This window comes from Channa argus, chromosome 7 (genome assembly GCF_033026475.1).
Source record: "Channa argus isolate prfri chromosome 7, Channa argus male v1.0, whole genome shotgun sequence".
Lineage (NCBI taxonomy): Eukaryota > Metazoa > Chordata > Actinopteri > Anabantiformes > Channidae > Channa > Channa argus.
This window is the reverse complement of record NC_090203.1, coordinates 28,751,403-28,771,630: the sequence shown is the minus strand read 5'-3', so window position 1 is coordinate 28,771,630 and position 20,228 is coordinate 28,751,403. Positions and strand designations below refer to the sequence as shown.

At 38.2% G+C, this 20,228-nt stretch overlaps 1 protein-coding gene across 4 annotated transcripts; it reads left to right on the top strand.

Moving 5' to 3' along the window:
* Positions 1 to 497: 497 nt before the first annotated feature.
* adgra1a (adhesion G protein-coupled receptor A1a) lies at positions 498 to 19,556 on the top strand. Of its 4 annotated transcripts, XM_067510204.1 has the most exons (8): positions 498 to 651; positions 1,074 to 1,345; positions 7,243 to 7,370; positions 8,290 to 8,413; positions 8,949 to 9,100; positions 11,148 to 11,243; positions 11,328 to 12,861; positions 19,238 to 19,556. In XM_067510204.1, exons 2-7 carry the CDS (start codon positions 1,337 to 1,339, stop codon positions 12,820 to 12,822), a joined length of 2,004 nt encoding a protein of 667 aa, XP_067366305.1. In that variant the 5' UTR covers positions 498 to 651; positions 1,074 to 1,336; the 3' UTR covers positions 12,823 to 12,861; positions 19,238 to 19,556. The 4 variants fall into 4 exon arrangements, with proteins under 4 accessions (XP_067366305.1, XP_067366307.1, XP_067366308.1 ...); XM_067510206.1 differs by lacking the exons at positions 7,243 to 7,370; positions 19,238 to 19,556 and having other exon boundaries at positions 11,328 to 18,328; XM_067510205.1 differs by lacking the exons at positions 1,074 to 1,345; positions 19,238 to 19,556 and having other exon boundaries at positions 539 to 651; positions 11,328 to 18,328.
* Positions 19,557 to 20,228: the final 672 nt, after the last annotated feature.

Genomic DNA, 20,228 nt, shown 5'->3' with positions numbered 1-20,228 from the left:
GAGCAACAAAAAGCATCGGAAAAAACTGGGCAGGTTTTTAAATGCACACTGGAATCACACAGCTCCAAGCTGGGGACAGCTTCGTCAAAAGGTCGATTGTGTTAAAGATGCAGTTGATACCAGAATAACTATCTAATTACATACATGGAAGTGAAGGCCTTCCTGGAACAATTTCCATGGGTCTAACTCAGAGGGGGCTATATTGAGCTTCCTACTTCCTTTTAGCCAGTGGATAGGTATTATAATGCTTCCTTGTAAATATCATATTAAGTCCATGCAAATTTTGTTTTATATGTAACTAGAATCCAGCTAATTTAGTGACATAACATTAAATAAGGTAATGTGTGAAGTAATATATATTCAGCGCTGATTAAATACAGTCTATTAAACGTTAAATCTCTAAATAAATTGCCTTTTTCTATATCTCAAAAGTCTCATTCAACGTGAATCGTTACCAAAGCGTCCACAACCCGCGGCAGTTTGATAAGTCTATCAGCTGATAGATGAAACGTCACACCCTTCACCGCCTCCACTTTATTTAACCGGGTTCCTCCGCCCTTGCTCTACGTAACATGCGGCACTTCGATAGTGTCAAATAGAGCGCAGCTTCCACTGACCTGGATTGAGTGAAAGGACCAGACTTCACCGCAGGTAACTCATGCTGCTTCTTCTCCTCACGGAATATTGCGAATATACCTTTATATAAGATTTGTATTCATGTGATCCATTACCTGTATAATTGCTGATTTTCTGGGCCAAAATCACAGCCGAAGCTACACGCACAGTGAAATCATATTCTTAGCCATGGCTTTACGCTAAAGAAATTATGTGGTTGTATCGGATGAACCGTGACCATGGCCGATTCTCTTGACAGTTTAATCTTCTAGCTGGCGTCACCAGAAAAATAACATTAGATTTTGAGGCATCTTCCGCTGTATTGCGATCTGACATCATCCCCGCTGACAACATTCGTGTTTCATAAAAGCTGCAAAGATGCAAAGTAATAGCGAGAAAGTGGCATATTAGTCTTGCACAATGCACATGGATTCCCCCTGATCTGCTCCTCCGTGCAGATGGAGTCGGGACCAAGAGGCCGTGGCTGCTTGTCACAGCTGCTCGTGCAGCCTCCAAGCTGGAGAAAGAGCGCCGACTGGCTGGACAATATTCTGTGATCAGATCATCCTTCTGCTGCACCTGGAGCACTGGAAAAAGAACCCGATCCCTCATCTCTGGTGAATTCGACATCCTCTACATGGTACAGCAGGGCGCTTGGTAAAAGGAAAGCAAGGTCCACCAAGATAAAACACAACTTCACAACTGTAGTGTAACTCCACCGATGCTCATGGTAATTTATTATGCCAATTCTTAACGTGGTATTAAATTTGTTTTTTTCTGTTGTGAACATTATTAGTCCCAGTTACTGGGAGCAGATTGTCTGTGTCTACACGGTGTTTTATTCACAGTGTAGCCCAGAGTATTAACATAACAGCGAAATTAGGATACAGTATATACAGTTCAGTGTATTCTAGTCATACTATAAGGACAACTTTAAGGATAATTGGGGTAATTGTAGATTGTATTTGTAGACCTTATGAAGTGTCTGATGATGATTTTTGTCATTTGGTAATAGTAGTCTATTGAACACGTTTAACTGAACTGTTATAAGAAAACCTATGTTACACACCCAGGGTTTGGAGACAGAAGGTCTATTAGAGGACATGATGCAGTGTTTTTCCCACTTGGCCAGGATATTTTAGAATCTGTTACTCAGAGTTTGACCCTACTCTGCTTCAGGCGTGAACTCACTGTGAATGTCTGACTGTCAGTGTTACAGAAAAGGTTAGACACAGACCCTTCACAGTTCGTTGCAAAGGTGTACAGTTGCAAATTTGACCAGCTGATGAGCAGACACCATAAGAATCTGGGGCTCTGGGGCAGTTGGCCACTCTGTGGTTGTGTGAGTGATGCTGTGTTGGTATTTCCTCTATTTGAGTCACTAGTATAGCCTGACTGTCAGTGCATTCCTTGGGCTACTAATACTAATGATGCTACTTGGTAGTGGGGCAGGAGGTAGAGCATTCATCCTCCAATCCAAGGGTTGTTGGTTTGTCCCAGCTCCTCCAGTCATGTGATGATGTGCAACCTGTGAGTGCAGGCCAGCTGCAGACCAGCTCCCCCATTGGTGTGTAAATGTGTGTGTGATTGTGAATGCGAATGGGTGAATGAGAAGCAGTATAAAATGCTTTGGGTACCAATAAAGTCCATATCCATCTAGGAATACTGAATACACACATAGTATTGTATATTCCTGGGCACAAACACTTGTTCCCCTCATTTTGAAATGGCAAAAATAGAAAAACAATGATTTTTTTAATCAACACAATATTTAATGTGCATTCAGCTAGTATAAATTTCACTTTATCAGAAGTAACAAAAGTCTTAGGGTTTTCAATCAAAGTTAAATTACTTATTTGTAGCCAATGGGGGGTAATAAATTACAAATTACAAAATAAAACTGTAAAAGTTAGCCACACATTATACTATGTGCGTGACTGCTACATCATACTATGTGTGTATTCAGTATTCCTAGTTGTAATGGCTATCCTAGATGGCTATATTTTGTTTTTGCTTTCCTTCTGAATCAGAGATACCATTTAGCACTATAGAGTCACTATGGCAAAGATTAAAAATGTGTTGATTAGCCCTGGTATATCCAGAAAATTGGCTGAGGATGACCCTTCTACTGATGAGAGGTTTGTGCTATACTCACAATTACAAATCCTCAATTAAGCATGTATATCTTACAGAAATAGCAAAACCAGGGGAAATAATTTACCCTCTGTAGACTCATTTAAGCAGCAAATTATTCTGCAGTACTGTGCTTTAATCCAACTAGACATATGTGTGTAATTTATAGCTGTGATTCCTGATGCACTTGTAAACTGGTCAAAAGATCTGATGCCTTAAAAACAACCTTGTAACACATTAGCACAGCCATCAGATTTAAAACAAAGAAGGCTAATTACTAAATCTTACATTGTGAAATAGGTTGGTCATCTGAGGTAAGTTCTGTGCACAGGACTCTGCTGTCAAGCGTGCAAGCCTGCATTTATATTTATTTATTTTTTTACAGGATCTGCAGAGCATTTAATCAGTCATGCTCTATCTAATGGATGGGTTGCTCAGTGGAGTGCGAGGAGTGAGCATGCTTTCCCAGAGAGAAAGAGATGAGAGGAGGAAAACATAACAGGGTTTCTAAAATACAAGGCCTTGGAACACTGTCGTAAAGACGGAGCCAACTTAGCGCTTGATTACTGCCTCCACATGAATCTTCATTTTGAATTATGTACATGCAAGTGTGTGGTTCCAGTAAAAGAGAGATGGCTGAATTGTTGTTTGAAGGCACGTTTCATCTTTTAATACGGAAAGAATGCTAGACCTGTCGAGAAGATGTATATGTGTCACTTTCTCTAAGGCTGGCTTGGATGACTGATGTGTAGTATATTTAACTTAAAGTGCAATGATTCCCATTTTATAAAACACATTTGTCATGGATTTGCTGGCAACTGAAAGTACAAAAAAAGTACCAAAAAGTCCTTTAATCTCAGCTGCGAGAGGGTCTGGTGAGACTTTAAAAGAAACTGTCGTTTTGTCTTTTGTTGTATTACATCTCTAATCACATCAATGTGATGAACAGGTGTCTGGTTGTGATAAGCTGATGCAGTTCTTAGCAGGAAATACTGGACATAACACTGTTCCACTAGCACAGTAGGAGCAACTTTAGGTATTTAAATCTTCTGTATCTGCAGTACCCCAATAATAATTTATACTAAGTGTTTTACAAATGATAATAGTGTAGAGAGTCTATGGAATATCATTAGACCCAACAGCCCTCAACTCCATAACAGGTTTATGGTACATATAGTACTTACTCTTTTACAAATGAGAACTTCATAGCAATTGGCTACCCTAAAATAAACTATTATTATTGGTCCAAAGTATGAGTTGAATATTTCACAATACCTACACTGACGAACAGAAAAAATAAAGGCAAAGTACCTAATTTAAACTTTTTAATGTTGTTTTAATGGTGTTAAAATTATCGGTTTTAGTTTTAACACAGATAACGTTTTTTGATAATTTTTTTTTCTAAATTATTCTGATTCAAAACGATCAGTAAAATGACAGCACTAATAGTTCAGCAGCAAAACACTGTTAATTTACATATGTTTCTTAAATTGTTATGATCAAACACACTTCAATAAAATGTTAACACATCATCAAGATTGTAAAATAATTTTATTTTGAAAGATAAAAGAAAATATAAAACAGATTAAAACCATGTTAGACTTTAAACTTAACTAAATATATACAAATCTAAGAAAGCAGAAAAAATAATGTTTAAGTAAAATAAATGTACTTTTTATTTATCGCATAATGCTTAATATAAAAGTTGATTTGTTAATTTGTTTTTATACAATTAAAAAACTTAAAACTACTGTAAAAATACATTTATTTCTGTAATTTTAGGACTTTTTTAAACAGTTGTCGTCATAAGCCAGACCAAAGGTCTGCACATCAAAATAGTGATGTGTAAAGACAAGTCATGAAAAATACAATGTAAGATTATATTATAGCCACCAGCATTATAGGCTCTCTAGTCCCACACCAACGTTACAGGTTTAACCTAAGTTTACACAATGAGTTTCTTAACATAAAATCAGTGTACATACCAGTTACCACACCGATGAAGCATCCCCTTCTTATTCAGGTTGAAACAGAGACTTTTCAACACTTTCAGACCAAATGGCCTCTCCTCAACAGGGTACCTCAACTCCTCCCTTATGTCTTTGGGCAGCTGTAGCTCAGTTGGTAAGACAGTTGACCATGGACACAGGGTCAGTGGTTCAATCCCCGCTCCTGGTTACATGTCTTGCTTGGGCAAGAGCCCAACCAACTGAACCCAAGTTGCTCTCTGTGGGTCAGGTGAGCACCTGGCATGGCAGCCACCGCCATTGGTGTGTAAATGGGAATCAACATTGTAAAACGTTTTGGATAAAAGCGATATATAAGCGACTATTTACCATTTACTTTAGGCGCTGCTGCTCTTGTTACAATATCAGCAATGTTGAGATTGCCTGGAATCCACCACACGTCTTCAACTGGTCCAGCGTTTTGGATCTCTCCAAGTCTGTTGGCAAAAAAGCTTTGGTAGCCCTAACTATCTTGTTAAATTGCTTCCAGCACTGTGCAGCTGTCTACTGCTCAACCCCTCAAAGTATTTCCTGATTCTGGCTGCAAAAACAGCAACACAAAGCTCAGCCTTTTTGATCTAGTGGTGTTAGCTTTGCCTTGGAGTCAACTAATCTTAGATCTGTGCCTCCATGTGTTTCCCACCTTAGATTACATGACTGCTCTTGTATGACTTGTCACTCCCATTTGTGTCTTTGGCCAGTCCTCCTTTAACACCTGCATCAAAGACAGGTGCGGCCAGACACAGATACAGCAGTAGTTTTAGCATGTTTTAACACAACGTACTACAAACATAGCTGGTATAATGTCCTTTGTTGATAGGAATGTTAGTTAATATTAAAGATAGTTTTTGTTAAATACAATTCTTATATGGAAAATCAGAGGACATTCACTATTATTGAGATTTATGTCTGTGCCAACTGGTAGGCAAATATCCTGCCAATGACAAAATTAAAAATATTAGGTGAATGACTTTTTACACAATAAGAATTACATTCATTTTTATAGACCCCCAAATTTATGGCTCCAGAAATATTTGGACACAAGAATGGCTACCAAAGAGTCTTTTATTTTATTGGCTATATGAGTGCTGATAAAGAATCAGGTTGAATTAAGTATTTTGAGTTATATTATCTGCCCAGATTCAGCCAAATATTTTAAAAATCATCGGGTTGTGCTTCACAGTGTGGACGGAAAATAAATCAAACCATACTGTCTAAATCCATTTAGATATGGCAGTTGTGTAAATATCATGCATTCACAGAATCCTAATTTTTTCATATTTTGTGGTTTTCATAAAGTTCTTTGGCAATGTATTACCATTTTGTAGTAATGGCCATTTTTTTAACTTTTATCTGATGTTTATATTAAAGGACACATCCTTGAGTAGAAACAAAGGCAGTAAATAATTATGTACATGTGATTTTTTTCTTTGTTTTTTTAATATTATTGCTAAATAGATTTCAAACAAACTTCTTTCACATTTTTATGGGGTATTGTTTGTAGAATTTTTGGAAAATAATGAATTTGATCCATTTTGGAATAAAGCTGTAACATAACAAAATGTGGAAAAAGTTAAAGTGCTGTGAATACTTTCCGGATGCACTGTATTTGATTTTATGCTACAGGAGATACCAAAATACCAGTGACTATGTTGTGCATATTTAATGATTTGCAATTAGTTGTTTTAAGACAGTGATGTCAGTGCAGTGAGGCAGTAGCACAACTAAATTTTTTCCCTAAATGTTAGGCAAAATGAGATAATTTACATTAAATTTAGATTAGCTTTATTAAAGCAATAAAAACAGCTTCAAATATAGATATATGCTTTCAAAATGTTTTAAATTCTAATACTTTGTTGATGTCATTTCAAACTTTTAAGGAGCAATAGCAATGCGTTAAATATAATAACAGAAAAGTGTAATTTAGCTTACTGTATATATTTTATACTGGGAGATGGACAGGGGATTTAATTTTTTATTGACACAGCGTATGCTTATGGACCCTGTTAGGAGATTTCTTTAATGCACTCCTACTAACATGAGTAATTGTAATAGCCTTGAGTAATTGTGCTGGGCTTTTGAAAAAAACAGCACATTCCAACCTCCAGCATTAAGTCTCTAGCCTTTATGTTGTTATTCTGACTAGTGACCATAAGTGAGGCTAAATCCTATAAATCCCGATGGTCAATGGCAGCAGTGCGGACAGCAAAGTTATTTGCTTGGGTAAGGTTTCTTTTAACAAGCTGTCTGCTAAAACTGTATGTTGGTGGACACGGTAAGCTACAGTGGCCACTCATTAAGCAGCTCAAATCATTCTGCACTTTTTTTTATTGTACAAGGGTCTGTTATTGCTCTCTGCATGTCTCACAAAAACTATTTCCTGCAAATAACTTTCTTGCAAATAAGATCTTAAACTTTTAGATTTCCTGAAAAGGGAAAGCTTAACTACCTTTCATGATCCTATTTTCAAACTCGTGTCATTCTGCAGGATTTAAAGAGAGTGTTGTCCTTCCCACCATACCCTGGGGATTATCTGCATCCAGTGGTGTATGCCTGCACTGCAGTCATGCTGCTCTGTCTGCTCATCTCCATTATAACCTATATTGTTCACCACAGGTGAGAAGAATACTTTTTAAAAAAGTGTTTCAACATAAGTGGTACCAGTTGATGTAAAGGTTTCAGTGTCTCAGTAAACAATCAGTAGTAAAGCAGCCTCTGACTCTGGCATCTGACATATTTTGAACTTTCAAAACAGACAGGTTAGTTTGAGAGTGAGCAATGTTTTCGCTTCCCACCCTGTATTTTAAACCATCAAACAACTTCCATACAGGAATACTTGTATGCTAGGTTATAAAGTAAAGGATCCTTCCCAAGGATGTGTACATCCTGGCAAGGCAGAGAGATAGGAAGGATGTGCAGCAGGTTAGGGTGATTAAAGTCAGGGATGGAAATGTATTGACAGGAGTCAATTGAGAGGAGTGTGATGGAAGATGGAAGGAGAACTTTGAGGAGTTGATGAATGAGGAAAAGTAAGAGAACGTAAAGGTGACTGATGTGGGCAGGAAGTAGCAAAGATTAGAAAAAGTGAAGTGAGGAGGGTGTTGAAGAGGATGAAGAGTGGAAAGGCAGTTCATCCTGATGACTCACCTGTGTATGGAAGTGTAGTAGAGGTGGCAGTGGAGTTTCTGACTAGTTTGTTTAACATGATCTGGGAGAATGAGAGGATGCCTAAATGGATGGGAAGTGTACTGCCAGTTTTTAAGAACAAGGGAGATGTGCAGTGCTGTGGCAACTACAGAGGAATAAAAATGATGACCCATTCAAGTTATAGGAAAGAGAAGTGGAAGCTAGGCTAAGGGCAGAATGAGCATTTATGGTTTCATGTCTAGTATAACAGATGCAGCTTTGAGAATGCTAATGGAGATGCACAGAGAAGGTCATAGGGAGTTGCTCTGCATCTTTTGATATGTTTACCCACCTAATAGGTAAAATAGTGTCTATCTTTGTAACTTTTACCTCTCTTCATTCTTTACAGTGTGATCCGCATCAGCAGAAATGGCTGGCATACACTGCTCAACTTCCTCTTTCACGTAGGACTGACATTTGGAGCTTTCGCTGGAGGCATCAATCAGATTAATTTACCTTTTATTTGTCAGATTGTAAGTGTTGTTTTTCCTATTCTTTTTTAATGTATGAAGGATACAGTTCACTAAGTTGAATCCCATTACTTTTGGTTACTTATTTTGCTTAGGTTGGCAAGGTTACATCACATAATTCTCTGGCTAAAAATACATTGCCTGCAAATATCCTATTCATTTTTACTCTGATTAGTTTTTTTAGTCAAACTGGTTATGAGATTCAGTGTAATAAAAAGAACACTTTCCTTAATGGATTTCATGTCTAAATAGGCATCACAATAGGCAAGGAGTTCATTGCACTAAGGCAAACAGAATTTATTAAAAGCATACAAAAGGTTGTTCATTTGACATGTTGTAATGCTGGACCTGTTCATTTGCTTGCCATTCTTATTTATTCAGTCGTTAGCCACTATTTTGGCATCACATTGTAATATTTAGCTAGCAGAGTGATGCAAAAAATAAGATGAGTTTGTGCTGTTGTGATTCATGTATAAAACATTATTATAAATCTAAATAAATCACTTTTAATATCAGCTTACATCTTTATCTGTGTTAGGTTGGCATTGTGCTTCATTATGCGTCTTTATCTACCATGCTGTGGCTGACATTTACTGCTAGAAACCTATGTAAAGATGTTTCCAAAGACCCAGTTCAGGTGCAGGATAGGAATGAGCCAGGCCAGACTGGCTCCAAACCAACCATCCTCAGGTAAGCTGTAAGATGGTAAACAGATATTTGTGTGACACATCAATGTGTGGACGCTGGTGCTGGCCACAGGCTGTGAGGAGCAGAACATGTATGGACATGCACCTAGAGTTTACAATAATGCCAGAATAAGAAAACTGACTGCTCTTTCAGCACCACAAGAATATGGCAAACAGGAAGGGATCAGGGTTGTTAATCTAAGTAATGTTATATGTTTACCACTAGTGCAAACATTTACACAATCATCAAATAGCCCATCCACTGTTGAACCATAGCAAAATCACATTTTTATTACACAAACTAGAGAATAAGGCATTAGTTGGAAGCTGAGACAGCCCTTTATTCTGAGAATTTGACTTGTTTATCTAGAGATAATAAGATAATTATACAATTATGATGACATAGTGGCAAAAAAAAGATAACAGCATCCATGACCATTCTCAACTTCTACACCCGAGAACATTCAAAACTTAGAGAATAGAACAATAGAGATATTGTTTTATACCATTAACTTTATACCATTAACTTTCCTCACTACAGAACATCACTGTCAAGGTCTAGAGAGAATTCCTTAAACTTGGATTGTCTTTTGTCTTGGTATGCAGTGTTTGTTGTGTGGACCTTATAGACACAGGTGTGTATCTTAATTCAGTTTGCCACAGATAGACTCCACTGAAGTTTTAGACACATTCTAGGAACCAACTCATTCATACCTGTTACTCATTCATACCTGTTTCTATTCAACTTTTAAATTGCCTTCAGGGCTGTATGTGTGGATTTTAAGGCCTGGGTTGTGTGCAATAAGCATAGCCAATGTTTATTTTGCTGTTTTGTTAATTATTTGGATTTGATTTTTGAAGCAGCTACTATACCAGCACTAAATCTAAGATAAATTTCAATAAAAATATATTCTATTTTATTCTATTCAAGCCCAGGTTTGGCAGTTCATTCCCAAGCTCTTCCTGTACATACGTCAAAATGTTCTTATGCGAGACACTGAAAACAACGTTGCTCCTGGCAATCAGGCCAGCACCTTGCTTGGCAAGTGCCATCATTGGTGTTTGATTTTGTGTGTGAATAGGTTAATGTGAAGCAAGTGCTTCAGGTCTCAATATGGTAAAAAAAAGTCTTTATATAAGTGCAGACCATTTACTGTACATGTGCAGGAAAATTAAATCAATCAGGAAGAACCTGACCACAATAAAAACAAGTTTAAAATTATGTTTTAACTTTGTCATCATGAGCTATTGTGTATAGAGTGATGGGTAAAATCAGAAATCAATTTAATTAAATTAATTAATAAGACAAATTGTGCATTGATCCAGTTAGATTTTCATCTGTCTTGCTGTCCAAACCTGTCACCCTTCAAAATCTCCAAGCCAGCATCTATACTTTATAGACACACGCACACGCACACGCACACACACACACGCACACATACTATGGCATGCCATTCAGGAAATAATTTGGGATAAAATTGAACAGGAAAATTAATATATTTAATAAAATTCGGGGTATATGGAGTGAAACTTGAGAATCTTGACTAAAATTGTTAATATTTTCAATAAAAGTCTGAATATATGGAGCGAAAGTTTGAATATACAGAATATATGGAAACTGGCACCATCTTTTTATTTTAAATGTGTAATGTTTGCAATGGCATGAGTGGCAGTGATCCTGAGTAATGATGAAATAACACAATGGGTACATTTATTGTGTACAACACAATGTATATTTACTGTTTCATTGTGGAAGGCCAAATGTAATAAAGCCAAATGAAAAGTTTATAATATAGTTATGTCACATTCCATATATTCAGAGTTTGGTTCCATATGCTCAAGCTTCAATTGATATATTTGTACTTTCATTCCACATATCCAGACTTTTATTCAAAATATTCTGACTTTTGTTCCATATACTCAGACTTTCAATAGCAATATTGATATTTTCAGGCAATTTTCTCAAGATTCATTTCATATAGTCAAATTTTCATTCAAAATATGCATATACATACATTTATATTTATTTCTTTATTTTTTATTTTTTATAGATTTTATCTTGCGAGCAATGGAATCCCTCTCATAATTGTTGGAGTAACAACAGCATTTGGTATGGATAACTATGGTAGCAGGGATGATGCTTTGTAGTAAGTACTCATTATTTCTCAGCAATCACATTTTTATTGATTGGTAAACACAACAAATGTTAATGTCTCTCACTGGTTTTTCAGTTGCTGGATGGCATGGGAATCAAGTCTGGGAGGTTTCTACGCTCCCATAAGTCTTCTGCTTTTAGTCACATCTGTGTACTTATTGTGTACCTACATTCAACTCAAACGCCACCCTGAGAGGAAGTATGAGCTGCGAATTCTGACTGAAGAGCAGCAGCAGTTATCTAGTGAGACAAACCATCACTGCCACAAAGAGACAAGTGGAGGTTCTGGTTCTGGTGGGGACTGTCCGGCATTTGCTACAGGTGTATCAGTCCTGGTCAATGAGCACTCATTTAAATCTCAGCTCCGGGGAACAGCTTTTACCCTCTTTCTTTTCCTTGCTACCTGGGCTCTGGGGGCATTGGCAGTATCAATGGGACATTTTCTGGATATGATATTCAGCTGCCTCTATGGGGCTTTTTGTGTCACTCTGGGACTCTTTCTTCTGATTCAACATTGTGCAAAACGTGATGACATATGGCACCGCTGGTGGGCTTGTTACCCCTCTAAGTCCATGACTGAGGATGGAAATGGGGATGGACAGAGACAAAAGACGGAGCTACATCAGCCACACTGCCACCACAACTCCCCATGTTCAGGCAAGCAGCCACTGCTGTCTTCTTATCCTGTGCAAAGTTTGTACCACAAAATCACACCACCTTCTCAGAGCCCCACATCCAACCAAACAGGTCCATGCTGTGTGGCTGTGGTTAGTCCTGTTACAACCCCCATCTCACCACTTACTGAGCCAGTGCCTTCACCACGTCCACAGTCACTTCCTGATGAGCTTCCTGATGAGCGTCCTTGTTTGCCCTTACTGAGCCACCTTGCCGACAAAACAAAATCACGGTCCTTCAACCGCACACACCCATGCCTCCAAGAATATCGATCTCACATGACTTCCACAAGTATGGATGGTAATGTGCATGGTTCTTACCTGGAAAGCCCTCATGCTATGCACCACCTTGAAGGATCACCATTAGTTTCTAAAAGCCCGCTCCCAGACACTGACATTCCTTGCCTCAGTCCTCACTTGGATAAGCAGCTTGCTTCCTGCCACAGCTTGCAACGTCAGACCTCCTGTCACAGTGTACAAGAGTCAGGGACTTCCTGCCACAGCCGTGCACACAACATGCATGACAGCATAACTTCCTGTAATAGCCTCCTCCTGCCTTCTCATGGAGTCCACACCTGCCAGTGGCACTTGTACAGCTCAGCTGATCACTCTTCCACCCCAAGCTGTTGTGAGAAACCTGATACAATCAACTTGCAATATCAGAAAGACCCCAATGCATACAGCTGCAATTCAAAGACAGTAGAAGGAAAAGATCATTTTTGTGCAGAGATGGAACAGAAAGGTTTCCCTAGAAATACACTGCCTCGGCAGCACGTTACCATGAACCGACGAGGCACCATTGGTCGAAACAGGAGTCTGCAGGAAGATGGCCTGTTTGGTTCAGATCCCACAGGAAATATACGGACTGGTCCCTGGAAGAATGAAACCACTGTATAGTTTTCAGGCCTTCCAACATCCCTGTAATTGAATTACTCTGTAAGTGTTTTGGTCTCATTGCCTTCAGCTTTGCCCTTAACCCACAGGTTGAGATTTCGGTGAGGCCTTGTAATCCAATGATACTAAAGAACCCTTTATGAAAATGTTATCATTAAGTGTATACCAATCCATTTTTTAGAAGGAATATTCAGACATAACTGGCATCTGTTTAGTTAATGTTCCTTTGGTTTTCTGCTCCAAACAATTTAAAGTTGCAGTCAGTATTGCATGGCTCAATTGGTAGGAGGGATTATAGACCTGCATGAGAGAGTTCAGGCAGGTAGATGCTGTTGACTAGGAAAAAGTGAGTGCATCAAACCTTATGTGGGCAGCTACCTTCGGAAGGCCAGTGAAGGGATCTGAAGCTTGGCGTGAAGTGTTGTTTGGCTGATCAAAAATCATCTGGAGGGGTTTGATTGTGCTTGATTGTAGCCTTGTCAGCTGGGCAATGGAGTAATCAAGATAAAATATGACCAGTACCTGCACAATGAGTTTCGCTGCATATTGAGAGACGACAACATCTTCCTGATGTTGTAGAGACCAAATCTGCATGCCTTAGAGGCGGAAGAGATGTGGTCAATTAGGCTCAGTTACTTCACGCCAAGTCAATGATGGCCACCAGATTTTTGGCAGACTTAGTGGGGACAATCACTAAAGACCTTTTGTTGATGCAGATGTAGTAGATGACACAGATGTTGTATTAAGGGTTTGGCTGGAAAACTAGAACCTTTATCTTGAAGTTCTAGAGAGGTTGAGTTAAAGATGTCTTTCCCTCATCCAAGCAGAGTCATCAGAGGGACAGGCAGAAACCCTTGAAGGCAGACTGGTTGAAATTAAGGTGGTTCAGTTTTTGCCTGGTAAGGCTGTGAGAAAAAGATGCAAGCAAACTCTGATAGCAAGAGCAGATGAAGTCTTGGGCTTGTGCCACTTCCTCTCAGAACTCTTGGGCAAGGTGTGTTCATCACAGATCCTGTCAGGGATTAAGATCTAAGACAGTAGCAGATCTGGAAGACAGGGACAGTTTGAAATTGTATTGCAGAACCTACCAGTGGCTTTGTCTGTGTCAAGAATGATGAACTGTAATGGGGTTAGGGTTGAAAACTGTTTAGGATTTATAGACATGAGGTTGTGGCAGAAAGTTAATAGTGGTATAGGAGTAAGTGAACATCTATAGAGAAAAATAGGGAGCTGAATGAAGCAGTGATCCCAATAACGTGACTAAGATGTCCGTTTTGCAATTCCAGGTGGGAAGAAGGGCCAGGTGGTTGCCAGCTTTGTGGGCTACTCTTAACGGTTGACAGGGTTTAGCTTCCCAAACCTGAACTGGGAGCTGGTTACACAGGAGAGGAGATTGAAAGCTACAGCCTCTGCCACCCATTTTTGGAACCTCTAGGAACCACAAGTAGGCCAACATTCTGGGATCAAATGGGTTTGATTGGATAATATGATAGTATGAGGTTTTTCAAATATGATGGAGCTTGACCAGTAAGGGCTTTGTATGTCTATACATACATAATTTAAGCCCCTCCTTAAATTATGTTCTAGATTTTATGGGAAGCCAATGAGAAGAAGCCACTGAACAAGAAATATGAGAAATATGATCACTCTTGCTAATTCTAGTCAGTACTTTTGCTGCATCATTTTGCAGTAATCCTGATGGCGCTGATGACATGATATTTCAACGTTGGCAGATGAAGAAGATTAAAAAAGTGTCATATGGTTTTTTTGTTCAGGGGATTTAACTCGTTACACCAGTTGGTCTTCACATGAGGGCTGAAAACAATGGCTGATACGTCCGCTGAGACAACAGCCCAAAACGTGCCTTAGATATTGGGTTAACTTGCTGAAACTGTCCCCGTCGTTAAAACCAAACTAATTTTTCTGCCTTTGTTAGGTCAGTAATTACTATGCTGAAACTATTCAATTTGATTCAACTTTATACATATATTCACAACAAAGCCATCTCAAGGCACTTTATAAAATATCTTTAAAGTCAAGACTATAAAGATATGTAGAGAAAACTCAACAAATCCCCCTTGACCAAGCCTTTTGCAACATGGGAGAGGAAAAACTCACTTTAATGGCAGAAACCTCCAGCAGATCCAGCCTCAGGGTGGGTGCCCATCTGCCTTGATTGGCTTGGGTGAGCAGCATGACCATAACTAACTATGAGCTTTATCAAAGAGAACGGCTTTAAGCCTTTTCCTAAAAGTAAAGTGGATGTCTGCTTCCTGAATCTGAACTGAAGGATAGTTCCACAGGAGAGGGGCTTGATAGCTAAAGGCTCTGCCTGCCATTCTACCTTTGGAAATGGTGCGAACCACAAGTAGGCCTGCATTCTGAGATCGAAGTGGTCTATTGGGATGATATTACCATATCCACAAGATCCAAAGACCAAACACTATGAGGTCTTTTAGATAGCATGACCATTTAGATCATTTGCTAATGCAACCGAATTTGTATTACACCCAATGGGTCTTGGGAATAGCAATCTGAAATGTTCGCATGCTTTTTTATAAGTTACATTGTTATAACCCATGCCTCAAACCTGCTTTCAACTCCAGGTTTGCTGACTTGTGACTCTGCTCAGCTTTTGAAATAAGCTTGGGGCTTCCAATTTACACTGTTACAGTAGTTGAATTACTATTTAATATAGACAAGAGCAACACATTCATTTGTAAATCTAGCAAAATCTGAATTAATAACAAATAATTCACCTAGAAAGTTCCCCATTATGTCTCATATAAAGATCTGACCCTATTTATACATAAATGAAGATAATTTTACTGCACGCATTGTATATATACAATGTCAAGAAAAGTAAAATTATCCATATTACATTATCCTTGTATTTATTAGCAGCTGGCTTACTTTTTTTTCTCTTATACACAAAGTTTTTGACCTTGTCTTCACACATGCACAGCAAAGCTAATTTTGAATTACAAATATGGCTTATAAGTACTATTATGACGAGCAGTCATTGGCAAGCTGCTGATCAGCAGATTAAATCATTATTTCACAATTAAAACATTATCAAACAAAAAAAAAAAAATACAACTATGCCATACAGAGCCATACAAAGTTAAAAAACAAAACTTGGGTTGGCATGTAAATGAGTTGCCAAGATACATTTTACAGTGAATTTATTTTTCCATTTCATAAAGACTGAATGAATAAAGCTCTAATAGGAGAAGAAGTGGGGGAAAGTACATTGCCCAGTGCATTGGAACGTGTTTTCAGGAGCCATTGAGGAGTATGGGCTGGCATTAACATTAATTTACAGTATTATGCAATACTGACAGCACCTTTAAGTGCTTTGATATGGTTCTATATATATATCTATATAGCTATAGATAGATATAGATCTTCTCTCTCTCTCTCTCTCTCTCTCTCTCTCTCTCTCTCTCTCTCTCTCTCTACACACACAATATCAATTTAAGTAAGTCATTGCATACTATATGTGCAAACACATTTGAATCAGTTTGAGCACGTGTGTGTCTTTTGTGTGTGAAACTGTGCATGGGTAGGTATATATAGATGTGGTGTGTTTGTGCCTTAGTTTGTTTTTATGAATCCATCTCTGTAGATTTTTACATTTAAGCATAAACTGACAAAAATTAAGTTATGATTTAAGATATTTATGAAGATTCTCTATAAACACACTTTGTGTATGCTGCCAAATAGTCGGAGTAGTCTCTTGTCTGAAAAATATTGCACTAGTATGTACTATAGTAGTGAGATAATAATTCCAAAAAAGTGCTATGTGCTGCATAGCACATATTGCCAAAATGATGTGCCAGTTTTTACTGTGATGCTGTGAAACTATTCACAACTCGTTCTCAATGAGAGATTGCACAGTTTGTAGTATCATACAAACTTGAACTCAGGTTTTAGGTGATCATCAGCAACCCTTTCAAGTCTTTCCAGAAATATTAATTTGTTTTCCCCAGGGAGGTGTTTGATGAAGCCTGTTAAACTAGGCTTACTCAACATGTTAGGCACATTTCACAAGTAGTTTAGTACGGCTGACTGAAGTTACCATGGAAAAATATCCCTCCAGATGTACCTGGTCTTTGTCTGGTCAGTTGTCATGTCTAGGTCAAACACAATAACTGCAAGTAGGCTTTAAAAAAACAGCTTCAACCACTTACTATCTTATTTTTTAAGACTTTTAGGGGCATTTCTGCCTCTAAAAGACACCAGCATAGAGCATAAAGAGTCAGAAAAACATAGGACAGAGAGGGGACCAGATTGGCAGCAAAGGTCCCAAGCTGGACCCAAACCCCAGATGTTTGGGCCATGTGGCATGTGCCCCAACCCTTTGGACCACAAGGGCACTCCCACTTACTAGGTTTTCATAGATTTATGTGCATCTTAGGGATCATTTAAAGTTGGCCAGACTATAGATGCATTAGTTCATATATTACCCGCTAACCCAACTCTACAACAACTGCATTTCATCTGCTGAAAATGATAAAGGAATTTGTTGTTGAATTTGTTTCAATTCTGAGCACATATGAAATATTTTTAACACAGAAAAACTGTAATAATATTTTGTAGAAAAAGTATTATGTAAAGAATTGAAACATAAGTATGCATATTTTCTATCATCCATCAGAGCTCACTAATAACTTTTGTTGTAGACTGTGAGACAATGCACAAGAATTGCACTTTCAATGTTCCCCTGTGGTTAATGGATGAGGCACAAATAACACTATAGAATGCATATCTTGCAAAAACCTAAAGAAAGGGCCCAGAATTATTTATTAATCATATTTTATCAAACTTCACCCTGGTTAGGTTGTTAGACTGGACACAGACTCTCACATAAAATTGTGTCTTGCTGAGCTGTCTTTATTAAACCCATCTCTGGTTCATAGCATTTAGCAGCATATTTTGAATAGGTGAAAGTGTATATGTCTTAGTACTTAAATGTATCTCATCCTTACATTTTATTCTAATTTTAGGCCATAAGGTCTTTATATAACTAGTGTTAAAAGTGATGTTTCATACCACTTATATATTGTGGATTGGAAACAGTTGTTCACTTAAATGTCAGCATATCTGTTTGATGTAGGCACAGTTTTGGCCATCAAACAACACGAACCTCTAACCTGATGTTGATGACTATGTATCTGATGTGATTTACCCCAGTGTAGCAACAGCTTTTAAGAGTCTTCACAGGGATCATCTCAAAACTGAAGGATGCTGTCCAAACATGAAACAATTGTAATGTTGTCTCACTTTGATTGTGGACTTTCAACAGTTCAAAGAAACAAGTGGACATCTTGTAAGACAAAGGGAGTGCCAAGATGAGCACTGTGCATTGTCTACACTAGAAATAAAGATTTACTGTGATACACTGTATGGCTCATTGTCTTTTAATTTTGCAGGCCTAGAGGTTGAATCTAAAATTTTAGAATGTTGAGTAAGTTTTGTGTTTTAGTCATTTATGTGTCACTACATTTAATTATTTAAAAATAATAATAATAATAATAATAATAAAAATAATTTAAATAATTTGAAGGCCGCCCAACTGTTTGTCACTTTAGGTTTCTTATATTAAGACAACCTACATGACTAAAGCTGAGAACACACCTGCACACATAATGTACTATCAACATTCCAATTATGATTTATTTATAAAAGGGGATCATATTATATAGCCTCTAATAAACATTAATAATAATAACTAACCGTTAATAATAACATTAACATTGATAATAATAATGTTTGTCAGTGATAGTTATTATTATTAGTTATTATTATTATTATTAATGTCAATAATCAATCAATGCCTAGAAAGCCCTTGCAACAACTGAAGGGACAAGCAGAAGCTTGTTGTTCTAGCATGTGTTTTTATGCCGGATGCCCTTAATGCCGCAACAATCCCATTTTTTTAATCGGGGCTCGGGACCAGCACCACGGTGGTGCTTGGTGGCTGGGGTGAAATTTGAACCTGTGGCCTTCTGCATCCCAACCAAATGCTCTACCACTGAGTCACTAGGCCCCTTTTTGCCAATTATTGGTGAACACTGACATAACTGTAACCCTGTAGTACACACATCCCAGTTAAGATAATGTCTGAAATGATTATGCTATCAAGCACCTCTCCTGTGGAACCAGCTCCTAGTTCAGATTTGCGAAGCAGACACCCTCTCTACTTTAAGTCTAGGCTTAAAACCTTCTTCTTTGATAAAGCCTATAGTTAGTCATTCTTCTATAGGCTTCACCCCCCCGATCTACTGAGCTACTTTCCTCCTCTCTTCCTTCTCCTGTAACCCCATATTTATTTGTGACCGCCATATTTTTTCTTTTTTTCTCCCGTAGTTGTCTTTCTCGCTTACTGTCTCCGTCTCTCTGTCCCTTTCTGCAGGTGTCTCCGGCATTGGAGCTGTGTGTTTTCCAGTGCGCAGATACTGGTCCTACCAACCTGCCCAGTGTTTTGGTGCATGTTGTTGCTCTTGTCTTTTCTCTCTCCACTATCCTCTCACCCCAACTGGTCAAGGCAGATGGCCACCAACCCTGAGCCTGCTTCTGCTGGAGGTTTTTTCTCTTCCTTGTTGCATAGAGCTTGCTCAAGGGGGATTTGTTTGGTTTTCTCTACATATCTTTATAGAATTTATTATGTAAAGTGCCTTGAGATGACTTTGTTGTGAATTGGTGCTATATAAATAAAGTTGAAGTGAATTGAATTATGCATTTACAATTCAGTTGACATATTTCACATTTTACTGCATTGTTGGAAAATATTGCAATTTTTCCCTATTAATCTACACACAATAATTTATAATTTAAATCTAAAAAAACATTTCTAAAGAGTTTTCCTAGTAAAATTTTAAATATGAAATTACTTATTTAGCATTCATTCTCTTATTTCACTACTCTGTAGAATTACAAATCTCTACAAGCTTTTCACACCTGGATTTAGGCAGTTTATCCTATTCTTCCTGACACGTCCTCTCAGACTCTTCTGGTCCCTGAAGGTGTTCTCTTGGGGTTTATGTCTGGGCTTTGGTTGGACAGTCATAGACTTGTCCTGAAGCCATATGAGGGTTGCCTTGGCCATTTGCTTTGGATCATGGTCATACTGACAGGTGAACCATCTCAGGCATGGCTACAGTCCTCCTTCTCTTAGTCTTGGCTGACTGTGGCTCAGCTGTTAGAGTAGTTGTCTATCATATCCAGGGTTGCTTAATTTCCAGGCTTCATCTGTCACATGTCAAAGTGTACTTGAGCAAGACACTGAACCCCAACGTTGTTACTAATGGTAAATGCAGCTGACCATTAGCGCGTTGGGTAGCGTTAAGGTAGAAAAGCGATATGTTAGTGTAGACCATTTACCATTCTGACCCGTTCCCATAATG